This window comes from Prorops nasuta, unplaced genomic scaffold, assembly GCF_024137725.1.
Source record: "Prorops nasuta isolate Cenicafe-Biocafe unplaced genomic scaffold, Cenicafe_Pnas_1.2 PNAS00002, whole genome shotgun sequence".
Taxonomy (NCBI): domain Eukaryota; kingdom Metazoa; phylum Arthropoda; class Insecta; order Hymenoptera; family Bethylidae; genus Prorops; species Prorops nasuta.
In genome coordinates this window covers 4,073,544-4,098,374 of record NW_027116799.1, presented here as the reverse complement: position 1 = coordinate 4,098,374, position 24,831 = coordinate 4,073,544, and the positions used below count along the sequence as shown (strand labels likewise).

The 24,831-nt window shown below is 35.3% G+C and overlaps 1 protein-coding gene across 1 annotated transcript in view; it reads left to right on the top strand.

The window, feature by feature from the left end:
* LOC136781712 (acetylcholinesterase-like) overlaps positions 1–24,831 on the top strand; it is a 99,266-nt gene that overhangs the window by 66,929 nt on the left and 7,506 nt on the right. Inside the window, exons 3-4 of the mRNA XM_066740689.1 lie at positions 6,632–6,784; positions 23,921–24,084. Of these exons, the coding sequence (XP_066596786.1) occupies positions 6,632–6,784; positions 23,921–24,084 (317 nt within the window). The remainder of the gene's footprint in view (positions 1–6,631; positions 6,785–23,920; positions 24,085–24,831) is intronic.

Here is a 24,831-nt window from a genome sequence, read left to right as displayed (position 1 = left end):
AAAGTCTCCAATGAAAATGAGCTTCCTGAAGTGTCGAGCTGCAAACTGCTATTGGAGGAATTATTATTGATTTTTTCACTTATTTTAAAACTGTTTGTTTTTGTATATTAATTTTGTTTGTTTTATGTATTCGTTTGTTCAGCAAGATATTATATGTGGTTTTTCTGCATATTAGGCAGCTTTTATTAAATTTTGTCGCGACGATAAAGTACCGAGAGGCATTAGCACTTATATCGTAGCTTTATGATGAAAAACAGGGAATAACGGGTTACAGCCACCACCTCAGGGTTATCTGCATAATTAAAAAGGGGAACTAGTCCGTGATAATAGAGCGCCAGCAGCTAACACCGAAAGGATTTATTTTTGTGTCGCACATATAGTACGTGAGACAAAGCTCTTTGTTGCAAGGTGTCCTGAAGAAACTCGCATTTTTCTTGAATGATTGCCTGGAAGCAAACTTTTCATCCATCATAATGTCCTCTTTAGCTTTTCTATTCGCAGAATATTAGCGTGAGACCACAGAGATAATAAAGTCACTTTACAATATTGCATAATAATTTACTTTTAATATTCAATTATTGCTTTATTCAGTTTAAAATAAATAATTAATAATTTAAATTAGTTTATACTTAAAAATAATCCGCTTCTCTGAAAATAGTGATGAAATGAATAAGCAAAGTGGTAAAAAGACGATTGAAAATTGTTCAAGTTGGTCAAAAATGCAAATGTCTGGCGCAAGTACTTTCGTCGCCTTTTGAAAATATATTTCGTGAAAGACTACCCTGGGTGAATTACTAGGGCAAACTCGAACGATTCGTGTGGGTAAATGGTGTGGGAAAGTAGCTTTTTCAGTTCTTCCGCGAGTAGATTCAAGGACTTCCACTTATCGAGATTCCCTTATAACTACGTAGCCTTGACTTAGTGGTTCGATAACTACGAACCATTAATAACCACCTGTCTGTAAAATGCTGGATAATCGAATTTTTCATTATCGATACACTTTCTACAACGCTCCAAATAAAAAAAGGATTAAAATACATCCAAAAAACAATATCCAAATTATGTTCCTCGCTCTCCATCCTGAACCAACACACAAAGTGTTATAATTTTTGTGTTTCATTCACCATTGTCAACACCCAGAAGAATGAATCGTTCCACGTATTTTTATTTGTGATATTTTCAAGTTTTTTCAGATACTTTCTTACAAAATTATTAATAAAGAATGTTCCGTGGGTTTCAAAACAATGGATGTGTAGGTATTGTTTTTCCATTCAATAAGGGATACGAAGAAAATACTGTCGGATGTATCTGGCCTTTTACCGCGTCAAGATGTTCGAGCAACTGCTCTTTGTTCCAGCAAAAAATTTAAAATCCGCCCCCGGCAACGTCTTTCTTCTATCAGCGAGCTTTTTTATAGAGTAACACGACCTAATTTCTTTTGTTTCCCTCGAAAAGCTCCCCTCTTCTACGTGAAATGCAATCAAAAAACCAGAACGATTCTTCATGAAAAACTATTTGTCCGAATTTTTCACTATTAACTGCACATTTGTGTTAAATCGTGCATTTTATAATCACTATCAGTCGTCAATAAAATTATTCTGCGTGATTAAGAAATATTAAGAATACGAGCTTTCCTGCGGATGATCACTCAATAGGACCTTGAATCGCTTTTAAACGATATACGAAGACATACTTTGCGCAGCTGTGAAAAGTGAGTAATTTCTTTGGGAAGGAGAGCTGCAATTGACACTTACAATCGGTCCTTTCAACAAGATTTATGAATCAGGAGAAGTTCGATCGGAAATTTCTTTAAGTAGAATTAATCGAAATTTTCCGGCTGAATGAGCGCAATTTTTTCCCCTTTTAATGCCGCTCCCCTTAAACATCTGCTTGAAGCGGTCATGCCAGTATTTCATTGGTTAACAAGATCAACCACTTGAAGTTTGCGTCCCATGGGAACCTGCAAGTATCACCATCGTGGAAATGACCCTCGATCAAAACCATCATGTTCCTTAAGGTAAAATCAAAGTTGTACGATTTATCATCGATACTACCACTACTTTTTGCTCTCCTTTAAACAATAGAATCAGTAGTTTAACTACGAACGCCACCAGACTGATAAAAGTCGTCTCTGCGTTAATCTTATGAGAGTGGTAAATTAGTTTCTCCTGAAAAAGATATTCCCAACCATGCGCAGATCACTTGAAAAAAGTTGAAAAAAGGGACCGAGTTTTTCAGAATCGCTTCATCGGAGGCGATCAATGCAATTTTTCGTGGCTTCCCAGGGTGTGGAGCTTGCATTGGTCCGTTTAATAACGCCCATTCGGGCGTTGGAAAATTAGTACGAAATCGATCTTGGAGCTTTTCATTAACTAGATGAGCTTTCTCGATGGCGGAACGAATATCGATTAATCGCTTCTCTTGTATTACATCACTGCAAAATTTTAAAGTTTGCATTCAAATATAATAACATGCATAGAATATTTATGTTTCCAAAAGCTACATGCTCATTCTTTTATTGTTTTGTGATAGGAATATCGTTTTATTCCTCTTGCTTAGTTTTAGATTTAGCGTTTACCTGACACGTACACAAATAAACAAACCAATCGTAAACAAAAGCGATGTGTACCGAATAATTGCGCTTATACGAAAAACTTGGGGACGCTCGCAATTTATTCGTGTTTGCTCTCCGGCTTGTGCAAATAAGATTGAACGCGCGTAACAAGTAAGTTTACCATCACAGGACATGGAAAATACTGAAAATTATACCGAACGTTGAATGAGAAATCGCCTTGTACCATCTCTGGCACTATTAAGCGGGTAAACTCGGGAAACACCGATGAGGGAAGCAAGAAATACCGGAAATTGAGAATTCGTGAGTTTAGTAAAAAGTATGACGCGATTAGTGACGAGGAAAATATTGACGATCTTGGTTGATATGTGATGATAATTAATGCTGTCTGATCAAACATTGACATTCTCTCCTTTTTCCACGTTAAGCATAAAGTTTCTTATTAAACTGAAAGCTCCATTGAATATCAGATTGATGTCAAAAGAAATAGTGACTCGCGTGAAAGACTCCATTTTTATAATTGGATTAAATAAATCAGAAGTAATTGTATTAAGTGTGGAATCCTTTTTATGATGAAATAATTAAATTAATCTAATCTAATCTCTTGTTTGTACTTTATTTATCTTAAAATAAAAATAAACTTGCTGGTAAAAGCTTCTTATATAATTGGAAGATAAATAACACTGCACATACAATTTTCTACTTGATGAAGATGCTGGAAGAAAAATTCCAAGATTTAATAGATATTCGCTTCTACTGTACCTGTTATGACTAAAAAGGATCTTATCTTCCAATTGAAACTGAATATTCCTTTAAAGTATACTTGCAGGTTGGGAGGATAATTTCTTTAACCTATTAAGAGCCCTTTCATTTATTTGCTTTGTGCTGGAAGCTATGATAAATTCTGAGAATAATCCAGAACGATTTTGAAATTGAAAATTGCGGTCAACTATATCCAGAAGATGTAGTCTGGCTTGGAGGAATATCAAACGGATCTAAATAATTTGAGCCTTAGAAACGAGATAATGAATTTTATAAGTTTAGCTTACAGCTACCTCATCGTGTATTAAAGCTAAAAATAATTGAAGGCACAGTGGAAGATCATTTCAATGCCAAGCATGCAAAATTCCGTATACTCTATATGCTATGTAAAATTTTTAACCTCATTTTACCGAAAATATTAAAAGTGTAAGTTAAAACCTTCTTGCACTGATGTCTTTAATTATATAGCTTTCCAAATAAAATATAATCACGATAAGAGTTAAATAGCCAGTAACGTAAACAAACTGGAATATCTTGGGAAAAGTTTCCTGTTTTCACAGCTGGATACTATGTTTAATTAGTTGATACAGGTATTGATAACAATGACTAATTAATTAATTTATTCAACGCATAATTTAGAAACTACATAGTTGGTATCGTTGCAACATTTACCAAAACAGAGAGTGCATATTTGAACGCGCATCTCTGAAATCCCTCTGTTATAAATTCAATTAAAATTTCACGGAGTCCTCGGCAGATTCTTGGAACAAGTGCAATTTGAATAATGAAAGTATTACTGTATGAAATAAGCGAGACATCTAGTAAACTTTCTAAAGATTTAGTATAAGAGAAACTAATATTTTTTCAACAACACCAGATGTATAGAAATATTCTCATTGAGGTATAATGAAAGTAGTAGAAAATTAAATAAACGAAACACTGGGTAAAATTTGGCTGCAATTTGGCAGATAAACATTAATATTATATTTATGAAATAGCTGGAAATGGGCTCATGCTCCATTTCGAGATCATTACGCAGTTTTCTCATTAAAATGTCCAAGGGATTGGCTAATTTATTTTACTGCACGTCCAACCAAGCTTTTATCCATGATGCGTTTCGCGTTAAAGGAATGGCTAACGCTTAAAGCATGTACGTACAGTTTTGTGAAGTAATCCAACCATATGTTTGCGTGTCCAGGCGAGTTTAAAATTTTAAATACATGGTATTCAGGGTAAACCGCTTAATTTCTAGTGTGATGGAGCTGGAGAAAAACGTAATAACATCTCAGTTAACGTTATGCGAGCTTTTTATTGTTCTTCAGAATTAAATACTATCGATGACATCAATCTTCATTTTTAATGTCAAACATTTTATGACATGCCTATCGATTGTATTGACAGATATTTATTATATCACAAAGTGCAGCTACTTATTTAGAAGTACATAGTTGTCAGTCAGTCTCGGTGAAACGAATTCGTGGAAGTAAAAATATGTAATCTATCACGTGGAGGAGTGAAATAAACTTTGGCGTCTGGGCAAAGTTTCATTATTACCAGCCGTGATTAATTGGTGGAAAAACTGAGGGGATTCCAAGTTAAACTTTAGTTTCGCACGGTCCAGCAAAGTTTTCCCGAGCGTTGTACATATATACGTTCTAGTTTTGGATCTGGTGAGTCTTTGCAAAATAATATTGTGCTCTCGTGGTACCTACTGGATCACTGGGCAAAGTTTCAAGCACATTATTGCCTGGCTTTATGTCTTCCTTTTCGGGTCAACGACCTTGAATTACGAGAATTATCTTTCCCAATCTTAATCAATTGTACCCCAAAAGTTCATTTCGTCCTGTGCTAAAACGAAATCTAGATTCCGGACAATTAAGCGAAATTACATGGTCCATTTATATCAATTCTTACTTAGTAATTTTGTGTAATAATGTAAAAATATGAAAATGGAGCACGCGTTTGCCCCATATTAAAATCTCTTGAAATGTGATATTACTATAAATGGATGTGGGAATCGATACAAACAGAGCGTTAATATCCTGCTATAACGCGAGCCAGACTCAATTAGACCTAAATTTTAATATTCCAACAGTAGAATATACCTATCACTGACAGGCTATTAGCTGCAAATTAGCATTCGAGATGAAACGTCAAAAATTAGCTGAAAGGAAAATGTTTGTTGTAATTGCATCTGCATTATGTGCATTATAGTTCGTTTTTATGGAGTTTCATCAACGTTTACTATATTAAAGCTGAAATCCCGTGTGGATTTGCTGGAAACAAATTTGTCCTATAATACAGATCGTAGATAATCCCATTTCTATAAATATCTGATGCTATCAGTGTCTAAATTATTGATACTTGCAAGCCAGTCAAATCAGTCGCTAATTACTCGCATGAGTTTGCAGGTTAATCACAGAGTTCTGTGAATTATTCTAAGCGAATGGTAATACTAGAGTTGAGATGTAGTACTGTAACCAAAACAGGCAAGTGTGATTTACAGAAACATTTGTATAATGTAATAAAGTGCTAAATGGTTACTAATGAACAATAATAATTGCATAGTAAATAAACAAAAAATATATATAATTATATTATATATGCCATTTAATTATTAAACATTCACTTTTTGTTTGTTTTACTCCATTGTTGATAAATAAGAATATTTCACCTATAGATGAGGACTAAATGTGTTGTTTCTCGACGATGTAAGACTTGCTGAATGTTTAATAACTAATATATAGTTCAATGGGTCATAACTCATCGTGTACCGAATAGCTTCCCTCGCGAATAATTAACTGCGAATGGCACGAGGCTGCTTTATAGCAACACATCATTTGCACCGTTTGATGCCTCGTAGAACTGGCCCCTGTGACCGTGTGTTTATGACATCTGCGGTCGCTTGGACAAAATATGCCGTAACCTCACGTGTCCTTTATACACGAGTCGAGATTACACTCTCTATGAAAGGAAAGCAATATTATCCCTTCTAGCATCAACGAGATTCCATCTTTCCCTCAATGAAAGAGATTTTCACTGATTGATACGATACGTTACATTTATAAAACGAAATTGGTCTATTTAATAACAAGAATTTTATATAAAAATTAATTCAGTGTCTAAAAGAAATCTTATCAGTTCGGTCTGGCCCATTACTGATTATTTCCACTTGTATTATTACATTAAATATTATATTCTCTAAGAAATCTTCAGACCACAATATGTCCTGCATTTTTTAATATAGTGTAGAGAAGAATTACCATTAGTTTAACAATGATATATTCTTTTTTTCAGTACACCGACTGGGAAAGGACGAACGACGGTTTCCTCTATCAAAAAATGATAGCCGACGTCGTAGGGGATTATTTTTTCATTTGTCCATCCACACACTTTGCCCAGCTGTTCGCTGATCGCGGAATGAATGTCTATTACTACTTCTTCACCCAGGTAAAATACCTCCAATACACCTCTCATTATTAATAAAAATGTAACTTCGTACAATTAATTTGCTCGATTCGTTGAGAGAGTTGATTAAAACTCTGTAAATTTGCTCAAATTACATTTTTTAACCGCCCAAATTGACTGGATTTCTCGTTGCACGTAATTACAAAAAAAGATTGCATGAACCATAGTGAATGATATGTCTATCAAGCACGTTTATCAAATAAGCGTAACTGATGGATTGAATTAATTATATCAGTCCAGCAAGGGAGTCAGCTGTGTCGGTTTTTTACGAGAGTATTGTAAAACAGAGTGTACATACGTAATGTCAGCTAAAACCACTGGTTAAATATTTAAATTTAATTTATGCATTTACGAGAAAGGATCATAGAATAGAATATTTGGATGATGAAGGTGGGAATTGATGGACTTTTAGAAGGGGTTGAAAAGTGAGAAAGTAGAAGTAGTTTGGGTCGCTGAAAGGTCCTCGTTATCAAAGAGTAACGAGAGTGGGTGGGATTAGGTAAGTCGTGAAGGGCTGAAAGGGCTGATAAGGCATGACGCTTCGCGACTAAAATACACATGGCGTTTCTCATTCTCATTCGTCGTAGCTAGTAGCAAAGCCATTAATTAAAGCTGCCAAGCCTCCAGCTCTAGCCTCCCGCGCTAATTCAAGTGCCGCATGGCCCTGAGCACTTTGTTCCTTCCGAGTGAGAAGACCTTCCAAGAATCAGATGCCACCTTCCTACTAGCTACGCCGAATCAGTCAAGCCCAGATGCTATTGTTGCATACATTATTACTTCCTTGTGGTGGAAACCACCTAGGAAGTTTGCTGTGCAAACACAGAAAGTCGAGGGAATGTGTAGAGAGTTTAAAAAATTATGGAACAGTATATACACCAAGGATAGAAAAGTATCTCGTTCATTTCAAAAGTAATTGTACATAATTTGACTCCACCCCTTCGTTAATTATCAAGACGTTTTCAGACTCATCCGCGTAAAAATTCTCATCCTGAACACGTCCGCATCTTTAATCCACTTTTGCCTAGACTACTTAATTGCCTAAGCTACTCCAAAGCATAGCCAGTGAAGGAGAAATTACTAAATAATTATTTAAACTCTGCAGCATCAAACAAAAATTATAGCTCCATTAGCAAAGTTTTGGCGAATCAAATTTTCATTGCATTTTTTTTATTTGGTTCTGGGTAAGAAAAATTATTTTTTGATGGGTTCAGTTGAAGCAGCGATGAGCGTGAGAAAGAATAAATAAAGAGTTTGGAGGCTGTTCACTCGAGGGACATATAAAATATTGCTGCTATTCTAAACTGCAAGCTTGGCGCTGGACATATTTATGTGATTAATTTTGCAGCATATTTTTATGAACAATAAACGCGAAATTACTGTTTCAAACCATTTTGGTTGAATTTAGTTTAATTTTTAGACAGTTTTCGCTTAAAATAAAAATTAATAAATAATTTTTATTTATAGCAGGCTATCACCTTTAATTCAATATAAATTAATGGCCACGGCTATCTTAAAGATGAAGAAACTCGACGGCATTAATTATTTGATTTATTTTACTCATTATTAATACTTATCGTGTACTTCAGAAAACTTCTCTTACTTTTTCGGTATTATTTGATTATAAATTACAGTTAATTATAAATTTTGTGTCTACCTGATATCTGTGAGTGATAGTAATAGACAATATAAACGCTAAATATATCAAGAATCATAAATAAATAAACTAGTTGCACGATATAGTTAACTAATAAAAAATAAATACGGCAATCAATCTTGTTATATGCTAGTTTATAAAACAGGCAGAATTAATGTCGATTACAAATGAGAGAATTGTTGACTGAGATGCAAACGGAAAATCATTTGTGTCACTGTTGAATTAATCTTGTCGGAATATCAAAGCGTTCTGGAATAAATCGGCAGGCAGGGATTGCGAAATCGCAAATTAATTATCGAAATTTCATATCAGGCTAACAATTTCAAGAATTGAATTGCACCAAATTATCATACTACCCCCTGTATACTGTTGTAACATATATACTAATCACTAAAGAATGTATTCTTTGCGTAAGAAATCAATTTCTGATTCGTTTGCTTCAGGAATGCAGCATTTTTTCAATCTGTATAAGAACTAATTGCAGTTAGATTAGAGCTACATAAATTTTGAATAATGGATATTGTGTGTAATTAAAACCCAGGCTTCCATTATAAACGACTGGTAACGTACGAGTCTCGTTATTGGATCATCCCCTCAACTGTAAAATTACTCCTGCATTCTATGCAGCTTTTAACGATGCATTTAAGTCACCGACGATGACTTAATCAATGAAACGTTATGAAAAGCACACGCTTAATCTTCCAACTTGGGAATCATCCTATTAACTTCTCTAATTATTTCAAAGCAATTCTACCAATTTCTTTATCACCTTACAAACAACTATTTCAATCACCTCGAAAATTCGGCTTTCTCAAGACAATTTGAATCATTCTCTCAAGGAACTATAATAAGGTGCTCTTTATAGCAAAACTTTGCAAGTTAAGGTTTATGATTATAAATAAAAAGTGGAGAAATATACGAGGAACTTTATTATTTCTTTTTTAATATTTTTTCATAGAAATATAATTAGATTCAATCGAGAAAATTCAGAAGTCCTCGGAAACGAGATTCTTATTTGAAGAGGAGGAAAAGGAGTTAATTTAATTTCGGAGGATTATGGAGGTGAATTGCTCGTGACGTTTTCCCACCTGATGAGTTTATCAATTATAAGCCCCACTCCCCACACCAATCAATATTTTACTTAATACCAGAAGACAAGACCAAATAGAAACTATTTACCACTTTAAAGACGATTATTAAAGTTGACTTAATTTTAAGCCTTATTCCGTTTTAGATTTCACAATGAAAACTAGATGGAAAAATAGATTTTGGTAAGCTTTGTCATTTGATAGGAATCATTGATACATATACATATATATATTTAATAGTAGCTCCTATTTTCTTTTCACACGAAAATACACAGTATTAACGAAAACTAAACCGAGCTGTGCCAGGCTAATTTGAATAGAAAGAAGAGACTCGTTATTTCCATCCTCATTATTTTCAACCTTTCTATTCACGGTGCTTTTCTTCGCATCAACTTTTGTTTTCTGCCACTTGTAGCAAGAACGAGAACCGCAAAAAAACTTTTTGGGATATTACCTTGCTTCTTTTTAAAGAAAAAAATTTCATCAGAAGATAAAATAACATCGAAGAGCGAATAGTTTCTTTTTTATTAAGTAGCGGTATTCTATTACACAGTACTATCTTTATACCAAAAAATGACAATTTCCTTTAATTTCAGAGAAACAGTAACGATATAATTGAAGACTGTGGCGGAGAGAACATTTTCTTAGAAGCGTGAAAGGAAGACAAGCCTTGAGCCATTCGTTGGATAACGAGCATTAAGGGTTGAAGCTTTTCTCATTATTTTCAATCTTTCTATTCAGGGTTTATATTTCTCGCATCCACTTTCGGACCTACAGCGTTGTCTGGCATCGCAGTGCAGTGCTGTAACGTCAACCGCAGAAACAAATCGGTGAATTTTACTCGACTATGCTGAAACGAATGCTTCAAAAAGGAGAAGCTCAGCTAACATTTCGCATCGCGTGAGCCTCCGCAATTAAATATAAGCGCGATATATCAAACTTGCCCCTCTGTAATTTTGGAATCGCTAACTCCCATCCCAAAACTTATCTAAACGCGTTTTGGTGCACGATGTTTGCCCGAAGATTGGATTTTTTTCTGGTAAACCTCACATGTTCTACAAAGTTTGAATTTGCTAGTAATCAAGGATTGGAATAAATTAATAATTAGAAATGAGTGTTGAATTATTAAGAAGCAAAAGGAGAGGATGCATCATGAATAACTTCATAATTAATTGTTATCAAAATTGAAATAGAGAGAAAGAAGCTGCTTTTAATTGGATTGAAAGAATAAAGTAATGGTATATGCAACTGGTTTATACTTTGTACGAGACAGTTTCTTATTAGTACCATCTGCACAAACGTGGCTGGTGCAATCAGCACTTGCCAACTTTGTGGCCTTGTCAGTTGGCTGCCTTAGCCTTTCCTTTTGTTCTCACCCTCCCTCCCCCCCCCCTCTCCCTTTCTCTGCATAGTCACGAAAGCCCACAGAGACAAAAGGATTTATCATTCTGGTTGACCAGCGACGACAACCCTGACGAATCGTTTCTCAAATGATTAATCCCTCCCCAGATTGTTCGAGTCGCACCCCGCAAATTCGACCAAATTAACCTCACTGCCAAACTCCAAACATGATCACCCTCTCTTAAATTGATTATTCTTTTATAAAATCTATTAATCTTTAGCACACACAAAAGATCTTCCAATATTTATTATTTTTTTAAAACAAAATTATAAGGATGGCAGAGGGGTAATTTTTGCAGGCTTTAATTTGGACCGGTTAAAATTAGAGTGCCATACTCGACTTGATAATTAGAAGATGTTGGAGTTAAGAATAAAAATCGTTGGCAGGGATCGGTTAACTGGGACGTGAAATGCGCGTAAACGAAACACCGTGGTACAGGGTCTCGAGTAATTAGCGAAGGAGGTAATTTATCAGGAAGCAGACGTTGGTGGTGTAGACGGTGGGGATGGGTTAGGGGGTGGGGATTAGGTTGGCAAGTAAAGAGGATGTCATTACTCATGCGCGCTCGGTCCCTAATCTTAATAACGGTCTCGCATCGTGGTTATATAGAAACGAAACTCTTAGCAGAGGCCTTTCTTCCCTTTTCCATCTCACCATTTTCTCTGCCAACCTTTATTATTGCAATGTTACTTTGCCAGCACTTTGCCAACACAAAGCTGCCTAGCCATTTCAATTCAATTCACTTTTCGTAAGTCTTGAAGATTACAGCAACAGGTAGAATCAATCCCTGCTCTCTTCATTTATATAAATCTATACTATGATACATTATAATAGCACCAGATGTCTCAGTAAACAAAGATAGAAATAGGCTATTTTCTTAAACTTCTTTCTATCCCACGTAGGTTTACTTTTCATTTTCTTACAATTGTCTTCAGAATGTGTTTGCCCATGTTTTTTCCTTAGCTGTTACGTAGGGGGTAGTTAATGGGAATCTCACCCTTTTTGCAACTCTCCTTTCCTCGTTTTCGTTGGAACGGTAAATGCTTCTTTAAACCGCAATTTCTTCCAAGTTTAACCCCCCCCCCCCTTCCGCTCCTTCCTACTGATCAAACCCCTCGGGAAGATTGCACGGATACCTCTTGGCAACACGTAGAAATTAATTGGTATCTAAAGCGTTCGATCAATTCCCAGCTTGAACAGAATTCATGGTTTTTTATTCCAGAATTTTCTCTCTTTATTTATTTGTACTCTTTACTAGTATTCGAATGGACTAGATTTTATTCGACGATTGAAAAGTTCACCACCTTCTCCCGCAATTATCTCGTATAAAATAATAGTCGCTTGCTACTAGTAATTAACTTCCAATATCACGTTTTTTATTTTTCTACTAAAATATCACACGGAGCTATCGTTGCTATCTAGGAGAACTAGTGTATTCGAAGAAAGTAAATATAATTTCAATAACATAAATCAATAATGTCAGAGTTCAAATGGATGGAAAATACGAATTTTTATTCAATTAATCGATCTTTAAATATTGAAAATAATATAAATAGATTAACAATGATCTTAAGGAGTTTGTTTGTAGCATTTCTTCAAGATAATTGCAGGAGGTCGTGCTGGACAAAATCTTGCAAGGCTCGAGTCAATTGCAATAGTAGAAATAGGTATGCTTTTGTTCAGCCTAATCTCGTGCCTGATGCTTTAATAAGCCAAATCCAATCTTGCGAGGCTCTGTGCCACGTGGACTCTGGTATAATCCCTGAGGATCTCGCTACTGAACTATATAGAAATAACCAGCAACCTCTCTCTACTTGCCAGTCTCTATTGCTGTCGGATTACTAGTGTAACGAAGAGCTACGGTCTTCTCATTTACTCTCCCCCCCCCCCCCCCCTATTTCACCTTCCACGGTCCCACTACTCTCTAAACGATCTACGAATTAAATACCAAATCATCCCATCGAAATAATTTCTCTGGCCTATTCGCAATGCTAATTTTGCTCCATAATTAACAGATTAATCAACCCCTTTATTAAATACCAACATTTCTTCCCTACAAAATTCAACAGGGATCGCGATATTCTTTCCAATAACGAACAAAATTAATCAACCTGGTAATTTTATGCAATTGACTTTCCAAACCGATCTCTGCATGACTATACGCTTTTATCATTGACGTATCTATATTTGAATGAAATTTATTCGCGAAGAACAATTTTATCAATTAAATTTGCTCATAGCGAGGAAATCATTGATGATATATACATATACATATGCAGTTTGTCTTGAAAAATAAATGCTTTAACGTGCAGTTGTACATTGATATATACGAACGAGAGGAATTTTTTATAAATTTATCAAATAGATTGCGTAACGCAATAATTTTTTCAGTGAACAATGAATAATTATTAAGCTTCTGTTCATATTTTATGAATTGCACGAAAATCGTTTTCATTAGCTTGGAATCTTTATAGTTATAAAGGGGGGAAGGATAAATAGCAAAAGTAAGAATTAAGCTGCGAAATGCAATTAATTAAAGAACGATAATTTGCATTTTAACGAGGCATGGAAAAATCTGGTAAAAGGAGCAAAGAGTTTATAATTGACTGAAATGTTAATAAACCGAGAAGAGTTCATCTTTGTAGGTCGAAGGCAAGCTTTAATCGGGCTTGAATGGGGGTATTCATCCATGCACCAATGGCGTTTCCCGAACGATCATGATTGCTTTTATTCTAGCTAGTAAGACAGTTCGGAATTTTCACTCTTCGAGAAGAAAGTGACCGTTGAAGAGAGAGGGGAGGGGGGGGGGGAGAGTACGAGAAGCCCATTAACTTTTTACCACTATTACTCGAACGTTGTCCGCTCTCAAAGGGCTGGGAAGAAACCCTGGGCAAAGCCAATCCACTTTTTAATGAATCACTCCGAGGCAAATCTTCGTAAATAACGGCAACTTTTGCGCGCGCATCTTTTCAACCGGAAACTCACAGTTCGCGTGGAAATACACGAAGTCATTATCATTATTACCGGAAGCTTTTGTTATCCTATTAATTCCACCCTTTCTGCTCGCGGCGATAAATCAAATCTTTATTGCGTTATCGCGTCAAATTTTATTTGCCGCTGTTAAAGCTTATAAAGCTGCTTTAAGTTCTATGCGTTAGCTCTTTAAAGTGTAAAGCGCTACTTGAAAAACCCTTGAGTATTGTAATCTGTTTCGTGATGTTATTAGCTTCTGAATTATTCTAAGGGATGAAATTATTTATCGTGAAAAATTAGGAGGTTCGTCGATATCCAAGCAGAAGTCAGCAAGAGGTTATAGTTGCTCGATAGGATAGCTAACAGGATTTTGGGGGAAGCTGCTAAATCTTGTACAAGTTACAGTCTATGGCAGCCCTCTGATTACTCTGATTACTCGTAGAGGAAACTATGCGGCGAATGCCAAGGCTGTTATTTAACTTTGTATCCAAATCACGTGTACGTCAACTTCACCACGTGCAGAGACTTTCCTCGCGTAGGCGCATCCCTTCCATTAGAATGCAAACAACGTAAGAAAATTATACCGCGCTTCCTGGAAATGCTCAAATCAAAATACCTCCCTTAATTTACAAATCTCATAATCATGAATTATTTAACGTTAACGGGTTCATTCGAATTAAATAACGAAGCTGCTTTAATTTAGTTATTCGTATATTCGTTAATTAATAAAATCAATTAATTGGATATATTAATAGCGTGGGTGGAATTGAAAATCGATCGAAAGTAGAAAGTATACGTTATTGGTCAGACATTTGGGATAAGGTAGACGCATGCACGCTAGATGAATAGATAATCGTGTTAAAAATTGGACAGGGGTTGGAGTGCTTGTGAAATATAGGGTTGTGTAACGGAATAATATGTATGTAAAATAGGTGAGGAGGAGAGTAGAGTTTAAGGATATATTTTAATTGCGGAGTGAGCTTGAAGGGTGAGAGAGCCAGCGAGACTGGCCGATTATCAGGCGGGGAAAAAGTGAGACGGGAGTTCTCCAGCACGATGGCTCGTACTGCATTAATTTTATAACTGGAAACTGGCGCTGGTAAACCTGCGACGTATCGTGGAAAATATAGGGAGATAGGCCTCTGGATTTACGGTATGTCCCGATCCTTCTATTTTCGTATCAAATGCACGTATGTAGCTACCAATGTTCATTCTACTTTGTACTTTCTCTCCTATTCCCTTTTCTACCATTTCTTCCTCTCTATTTTTATTCCGCTGCATTTATCATCTTTTACACCCTTCCTTATCCCCTTTTGCTATTTATTCTTTCATATTTCATTAAACACTACTTTTCAATGCAGAGATACACTCCAAATTTTCAGAATCGATACAACTATAGATTTGAACATTTTTACAGCCGTGTTTTTTGCAGGAATATTTACATTCATCAAAACGACATAGAAATCCATGAAACGTTATTGATTCGCGGACAGTTAAACTCCACTTTGCATTCGTTCCTCTTCGCCTTTCTGTCTTTGCAATTTTAAGGATCGTTAAAGTTAACGATGTTTGCAGGCCACAAACGATCATCGTAATGGCTATAATATACAATTTTATAGCGACACTGTTTCACGAAACTTGTCACTCTCTTTATTGAAATCGAATAAAAATTTTCTTCCTTTGATCAGTGTCATTAAAGGATGTACCTTTTAAACGGTTCGCGTTAATCCTTCGCTAAACCTTTGCCTCTGTGTCGTTTTGCAAATATAATAGTGTGAAGCTGATACAAATAACACGAGGGAGTGCAGATCTATGATATAAGGTGAAAAAACTTTCAACGAAGAATGCAGATATTTATTTCGAGTCTAGAAGTAGGTTCGATGAAAAAATAGCGATCGTCTCTATATAAAAGATATAGTTATTATTAATAATAGAAAATAGAACGTGGAAATGAAGCTTTTTTGTGCTACGACGGTGACAGAGAAGTTGTAAAATGGGAAGTAGTGATTTATTTTTACATTAGCACCATCAGTTGGAAAGTATTTCATCAATTTTTCAACGTAGCTCCATTCCTAGCCAAGTTTTTTGAAAATAGCTCGAAAACTTTCTGGCAGAGTCTGTCTGGGGTGTACGTGAAAGTACGTAGTATATCACTATTGGGATTCTCTGTCAGTCGTTTCACCTCTCCTCTCCTACCTTTTTTCAGTCGTGAAAAGGATAATCCAACTTTTTGAAACACGACATTCGCGAACTGGCCAAGTTGCATACTGGAGAAAGACGACGATCATTCCCGATTCGCCGTTTCGATTTATCGCTTCTGGAAAACTTGTCGAAGGAATTCTGCTTGCCCAGCCTTTCCATCATTTATTCGAAACCTTCAGATAGCTTTTTAAATTTTCCAAGCGGCCATGAAGAAAGGAATTGTTGAGATTCTCGATGAATACCGTTCGTTCCTGACACTTTTGACTCCTTTATGGCCAAGTTCTTGCGATGAACTAAGCTTCAGTGTTATACTTGGACTCTCTGATTTTGTCTTGAAATTTGAAAATAGTTTGTGAGAAGAAAGGAAGAAAAGCGAGGAGAAGATCGATCGATCAGCATAAATCGTTGAATCACTTTCAATCTTTCTTTCGGTTACAACAGTTTACTTAAAATCAAACAGATTAAAATGTTTAATTTATAGTAAATGTGTAACTAAATTGATTACAATTATATATAATTAGAAAAATTGAAAGGCATCGGATGCAGCTGCTGAGCAATTAATATATTTTTCCTAAAATATACCTGAAGAGAAGGTTTTCCAGAAACTTAAGAAGATGGGATGGGAAGGAATTAGGTTTGGGTAAATTATCTTCAGAGAGGATGGTTTGTAAGTAAAATGGGAGTAAAAATAGGTTAGGACAACACGTATTATCTAAAAACGTTAAATCTTCACGCGGCTTACGTATTCCCCAGTCGTTCGCAGACGCTCGTATATTGGCAATATAATAGCTTCGTATATCCTTTATTCCCGTGGGAAAGCTTGTTCTTTTTTCCTTTGCCTTTGTAATCTTGTTTGATACCCCGAGCATCGATTTTCTAATATTATCGGATGAGTGATAAAATATCCAAGCCAATAGCAATATTAAAATCTCAACACCTTTTAGAATTTTCAACGGTGGCGTTTCGATAAATCTTCGAGAGGTTCGTGTTAAGTATAGGTTCTTTAGAATAATATAGGATATTTTTTAGTTTAATATACAAAATTTGAAATAATTTGAATTGATGAGGATAGATTGAACAAGATGAAGTTTTGTAATTTGATTAGAAGTGATTTAAGAGTGCAGATTATTCGAGGTAGCGTTATTTATCGTGAAGCAAAGTTGACATTTACGTTAACGCAGTAAGAAGTAATAGTTCGGCCTCTTCCGCCAAGCACAGGTACCGTATACTACGACGCAACAGCTAAAAGGAGCTTGGCTGAAAGGATAATGTTACTTTTAGTCAATTCCTAAAAGAGTTAAAGTTCCTCTTTTTTCTCGACGTTCGCGATTCATTCAAAAGCGCTTCTTTCGCAATTTTTAACTCGCGTCGCACGATTGTCCAGTAAATCGTTAATTCGTTAAATCTACCCTTCAATCTCAATTTAACACCCCAAAATATGTACATATACCATCTCTCTGTTATGATTACCAAACTTCCATTATTTCACAAACCAATAATCCTTGAATATACGATTTACAGCTTCGTATACAAAGTTATAGTGTTGTATGTCACAGTACAGTTAGAGAAGATTTTCCCATGTTAAAAATAGTCTCCGTATGTTCTGATTTCTGTCAAATATTTTCCCAAACACATTTATTTATGATAACTCGGAAATTTTAAATAATCGTAACACATTCGTTATGGTAAAAATTGTCATTTGTTTCGTACTATTCTCCCATGGTGTTCCGCAACGATTTATCAATTTATCGGTGAGTGACAGCTTGTCCATTGTCGTTAACAACATCAGCATAGCAATAAATTCCTGTTCATGAAGTCTGTCAACAGAGCAAGCAACCTCGTATGCAAACAATAACCTTTTGAAAATGACGAACTTTCGATTATTCCAGATACCTATTAAAAAATATTGCTGATTGTTTTACAGACGGTTGTTAACAATTCCATAGTATTTTTAGTGAAAAATGTAGATCCGAGTTGCAGTGGTAATTCCAGATGAGAGTATGAAGCTGGTGGAAAATTTCGCTGAGGATGAAATGATAATATTTTTTGCAGAGAATTTGGTAGCTCGTATTTTGAGGATTGGGGGTAGAGCGAGGTAAAAAAACGGGTCTTTTAGCGAGACTATCTGGCGGGAAGAGCGAGAAGTTTAGCTAGGTACGTGTCGTGCACTATCGGGGTATCAGACAGTCGGTGCACGGCTTATAAACTCGCGCAGGACGACGTGGATCGATGCACCCCGTCAGAATGAGCTCCCTCCTCGAACTTATCTCACTTAGGAAGCGTGCAAAGCGATTTTCCGAGCCGCTTTTCAATTTGCGACCTACCCCACCTCCTACCCAACTCCCCCCTTTCACCTTTTCTTGACCAGTTTTCCAGCACAAAATAAAGTATCCCCCATTCAACTCCTACTCCCTCTCCACTAGCTCACTCCTACTCACACATATCTCACCGTTTTTGAGCTTAGCAAAATAACAAAAAATGTTATAAATTTTTCTCATTTTTTTTCTCATTTGGTTAGACACGTCTAGTTTCCAAAGCAATATCGACTTTTGATGAAAAAACTGACATTTGCTAATCTTCTTTAAAATTACAGAAAAAATTAGTCAAAGTTAAGGAATATGTCATTATAAAGTTTACTTGATTTTGGTGAATTTTAGATTTAGTTTAATTTCCATTCTTCTGATATTGAAGAATTTATTCAAAACATTTGTTTCCACTGATTTTAGAATCAGTTCAAGACTCTTGATTTTTATTCTTATAAATATAGTTATTTTGTTATTTAGTAATTCCATAAATTTGAAAAATAATTTTGAATTTCTATGACGAAGTTTTGGTTTAATATCTGTGCAAAGTTTGGGAGAATACGAGAGTGCTGGTACCAGCAGGTATCATTCGGTAGCGCAAAACTTGGCAAAGTCTTGCAAGCTCAAAGAAGTCTGGAACTAATTATTGCATACTTTGAAGGCAACAGCTTAACGTTTACGTGCCGGAAGCAAGTATAATGTGGCAAATCACTAGCAATGAGAAAATTTTCTATAAAAGCACAAGATAGAGATCGAAATCTTAGTTGAAGTGCTTCTGGCTTGGGATAAACTTATCCTTAATAAATTGATAATGGTCGTGTCCGTTAAGTCACAACTGCACTACTAATTTTAAAGTGCAAAATTACAAAAGAATAAATTATCAGCTCTTATAAAATTATCAGAACTAATTTTACCCATATATATATACACAAGTTTTCCCATTCCAAATCTAGTTTTTCTCTCCTACAGTCCCCCGTGTATCCCACAACTAGTTCTACAAGTTAATTTTATTACCAACCAACATACATTAAGGATGATTTGTCAGTGAGAAACGATTATTTAGAATAATATAAATGTAATTATGGTTATTTGTCTACTCCCCCTCGTATGAGTATCTGGAGTAAGCCCACTGCGCTTATACGATTGAATAAATTGGCACATTTATTGTGCCCAATTGAACGTTGGAATTATTACGTCAACGTCAAAATTGTTCCCAGATGGTAAAATAACAAGGATATATCCTATTATCATAGGAATTTAAATCATTATCATTATTATACTTATTATTACCAATGCACATACATTAGATTTCTATAGAATTCGAATGAAAAAAAAATACAAATGGAAGAAATTTTATAATATTTTTAACAAATGTATATTGCTGTCGTATTGTAACAAAAATTTAACAAAGTTTTCCTTTGTATAAATTATATTGCGTATGACAATTGGTCCTACGAAATTGGGTAGGAGGAACCTCGAGTGTATCATTTTCTTATTGGAAATCGGCCACGGATGGTCAATATTTTCGGTTTCCATGCTCGTAAAACGTACATAAAACCAGCCGTGACCGGTGGTTTCAAGGGGTGGCCTGGGACACGTGAACAGTAGACGATTTACCGCGCACAAGGAGCTAAAACATCTTGAAGAAATACTCCTAACTTTGCCACGTGGCGCTGAAGGATCTTCACCATAATTGCCAAGTGCTCGAAGCTCTATAGGGAAAAGTAAGAAAAGATGGGTCCCGAAAATTAAGAAAGGATTCCTTGCAAGTATAAATCACATGTTTCTTGATAACGTTATGAATAAACATTTGACAAAAGGGTCCTTGTGCTGCTCCCTTTGAACTCTAAAAGAGGCATACATATGCATATGGCCAAAGTTGCTAAAATAAACCTTCGTTTTTAAAGGGTGGCTCGTAGGTTTCTTGATAACGTATGAATAAACATTTCAATGTAAATGGATAAAAGCGAAACTAAAAAAAAACTTTTCTGCTTAATTGGTGCGCACGTTAAAAATGCAAAGCTAACAGGGAGCAAAAGACGTCATTAAAACGAGAGGTAAAATTTATGTCAGCGATGAATCCTGATGCTTCTTCTTCTTCCATTGCGTTACGAAACGATAAAACTGGAGCAAAGTTTGTAAAATAACTCATGTTTTTTTTTTGACAGTATATCAGTTAATTAATGTACGAGTTTCATGCCTTACATCTGAATTTTCATTAATTGTTGTTCACTAAAAGGAAAGTTTTTGCCTAGTTTGTGTGGAAACTTGTGTGACGTGTTTGAGGTTTACCTCAGAGGTGACATCAAAACCTTTGGGATCTGCTTAAGCCGCCTAGGGTTCCTGTTTCAAGGGGCGTAAAATATATATTCTACACGAGGAAACGATAACATATCAAGCATAATGCGGAAGTTTAGCTTGCACAAACGTTGATTCGAGCAGTCTTTATAAATACTGCGATAATTGAATTACAAATTTTTAATGGATAATCAACAGAGAAGAATTCAAAGAATATAATACATTTTTAAAATCATACTCATTAATGTAAATTAAAGAAATTTATGAAAGAACTTTTAGATAACTTCGAGAATGTCGAGAGGAATTATTAAAAATTTTTAAATAATAAATTGTTTTAAGCAATTAGGAAGTAGTAGCTTAAACATCTTTTTGACTATTGAAGAAAAATCAGATTTGATTATTGATAATCGAACAAAGTTTTTATCTTGAGCATACATGCTGTTTCAGTGAAACTAAACTACATTTTAAGGATTCATATTAATGCTGCATAAAGAACAGCATTTGTTTTGCACTAAAGGTTTATTGATATCAATTCTTTCCTTTGACTACCTTTGTGATCTCATAAACTTTCACCTAGTATCATTAAATCATTCTGTATGTGGAATTCATGCATACCAACAAAATAATAGCAAAGTAAGAATGTACATCTATATATGTATACAAAAACTTCCGTCAAAAATGACCAAATTTATCAACACATAGCTCAAATTGTACATGTATACGCTATAATACATTCTCACCTCAGTGTTACTGTATTGGTAAGTATGAAGAGGAATAGTATAAAGCTGGTAGAGCTCACAATACACTCCCATTGTACCTTGGATTTATGGAGTAGATTATAACACACCATTTGTAAAAGGAGAGTGTATGCATTGAGAGAATCGAGTACAGCTTCCTGTCGAATATCGACAGGAAAAATGTACCACATTCTACTCTTCCCCTTACACTTTGTTATACTTTCAGGGGTTACCTTGATACGTTACAATAAATTCACTTATGTTACATATCATTTATCAAAGAAAATAAAGCTCTCAATTTTTGCCATGGTTCCTCCGTAAATTATTATACATATTATTTTGTTTCAAGTGTCACACAGAATACAGATCAATGGGGGTGCTAGGAAAATAAAAGTGGTATCACGCAAAATCTTTGGTGTCGTTATTATTATTATTATTAATATATGGTTTCGATTTAAACTATGCTAGGTTAAACAAAGTTTTCAATGATGAAATAATAGCAGGTCGAATGATGAAAGACGAGTTGATTTATCCAGCTGGTTCTACAGGGTTAATCTTCAATTTTGAAATAACACTTCAGGCGGTATAATTAGTTTCATTTCCCTGGAGGTGAAGAGGCGGATAAAGGAAATTAATGCCGGGTGCAAGACAGTGATTGCTGCGTACCTTAATCAAGCGTTTAGGCCGGAAAATTAATTCGTCGAGCATCACCGTACGTGAAAAGCAATGGTTTACTATACACACATTTATATATATATATATATATATAGTATATAGCATATATTCCGCGATCCCTTTCGGTGGTAGTTTGCGAATTCGACCAAACGCAAAACCACGTCGTTAATGCTCTTACAGAATTCATCGACTATTCCAAATTCTCCCTGGATATACGCTCATCGCCCGAGATAATACATTGTGAAATCCTTAGCCTATCCTCGTTAACGAAGCTCCCCACTTCTTAATTTTACACAAGCTTTGCATTTCATCCATCAAAAGTTTACTCGCAGACTCCACCATGAAATTATTAACGCACCCTCGTTAAACTCGTTACACAGATCACTTTAAACTCTACTCAAATACGTTTTAACAATTCCAACCAATTATCCAACTACGTCATAGGTCGAATACGAGAAATATATTTTCTAGTGTAAAAAATGACACGTGATTTTTATGAATCGCAGGAAATATTTTGTTAAATCCTTTAATAATTTCCTTTGCTTGATTTCCTACGTTTTGGTAGGATTCAACCTGAACTTTGATGCAGCTTGAAATTATATGAGGCTAAGGGATGTAAATTTGCACACAGTTTGCTCATATACAAAACTGACAAGCGACCAATCAAGAATCGAATGCACCTTAACGCAAAACCATCCACGAGTCTTGATTGACCTCATTTAAATAATTTACACTTCTATACATACTCGATTACAATTCTACAATATGCAATTTACAGCTCCCGTCGACAGATTTTTCTTGAAGCCGTAAGCCCCCGTTAAAGTATTACGATTCTTTAAACTCTCGTATTTTTATTTTGTGCCGAGAATACCGTAAACAAATAAAGTTTATGACGTAAATATAAAACGTGCATGTAAGCTTGGATTATGGAATAAAAGCCTAGGAAATATCAGTTGTAAAAAAAATTAAAATGTTAATATCAAAAAATACGATAATTTAATTTTTAACGCGCTGTTTTGCAACAAAGTATAAGGGAACGGTAGAGTTACGTATATAGTTAGTTTATTGAGAGTCCAGTAAAGTTATGCAGTTACATCGTTAAGAGTTTGTCTAATGTGCAGAAATTCTATAGGGACTATAATTTTGCTTGCCAGGTCCATTGTTATTAAAAAAAATAGATAAAATTTGTAGTAAAGTTAACCGTCATTACTTGTGTAATTTTTATGATAATAAATATTAGAGTATTTGGAATAATTTTAATTATTACAAGTGTTATTACACTAAATGATGAAGGCAAATTGAATATGCAGTAATCATTGGTAGGTATGGTTGCCTAGGGGTTTGGACGGAGGTGCTGTTGGGTTTTGAGAGAATTATTCAAATAGCGAAGGACTCTGGTGAACGCTGCCAGTAGACCAAGTAGACGTCAGACGGTCCTCTCGTTTGGTTCTATGAGTTTTCTTGCTAGCGGGCGTCGCTGGTTATGGTTATGGTTATAGCTCTGACCCAAGTTCCATTCAAAGAAAGGAAATCAAAGGTCGCACAGGCCTTCGCCTATCAAAGTAAACTCGTATATCCTCCAATTCCATTCAATTTTCTTCTCAAACTACTTATTGTTCCCTTCGTCACGAATACTCAACCCTCAGAATTTTTCTCCTTTTTAATTCGACGGAATAAATTTAGAAAATATCCATTTTTAGATACTATAATTATAAATAATCTTGTAGCATAGAATTAAAACTACTTGAATTCATTTTAATTACAACGTGATGTATTTTCTTTACAGAGAACGAGTACCAATCTGTGGGGAGAGTGGATGGGAGTGATGCATGGAGACGAAGTGGAATATGTTTTCGGGCACCCACTGAACATGTCCTTGACTTACACTGATAAGGAACGAGATCTGTCCTTCAGAATAATCATGTACTTTGCAGAGTTTGCACGAACGGGGTAAGTGATAAGAGAGGTTTTGTTTTAAATTGGAAACAATTAATTCTGTAATGCGTAACACGTTGAATAAATAAAGCGTGTTTGACGATAAATTTTGGTAAATTTAGGGTGAAGTTTTGAAAGGGGTGGAAAGGGGTTGAGATAAATAAGCTAGCACAGAGTATTTGACAGCGGAAAAAGGGTAGTGGAGCAAACGTTTTCGCGTAATTAATGATGACAATAATGTTATACCGTCACGCTACACTTTCCTCATTCCACTCTTGATACCACCCCCACCCGAACATCTGGTTGCAGGGTACAATTCACGGGGTGACGCGCGTAGTTCCGCTTTTTACACGCTCGTTGCGATATTGCAATGCCAAAGGGCGCACTAACCCGGATCAGCCCTTCGAAGTTACTCGATCGTAAAATGGTGGCTCACTTCCACGACATGGAACACGTGGCAAATCGATACCCTCATAGATAAGTTTCTCACGAATTATTCTATTATGAATACTTGTCAATTATTTCGTTGAATTTATGAGTAAGTGAATTATATTGAAGAAAAGAATTATTAAAAGAAACTGTCTAAATTCAGAAAATATAGACACAGTTAAATAAAATCTTTAATTTGATTCGCTTTTTTAATATATTATTAAATAATATACCATGTGTCTCAAGAGAGTTGTGGTGAATTATTAGTTTAATTGTAAATTAAGTTAGAATTGTGAGAGATTTGGGCTTAATGTTACTACTTATTGTTTTAGA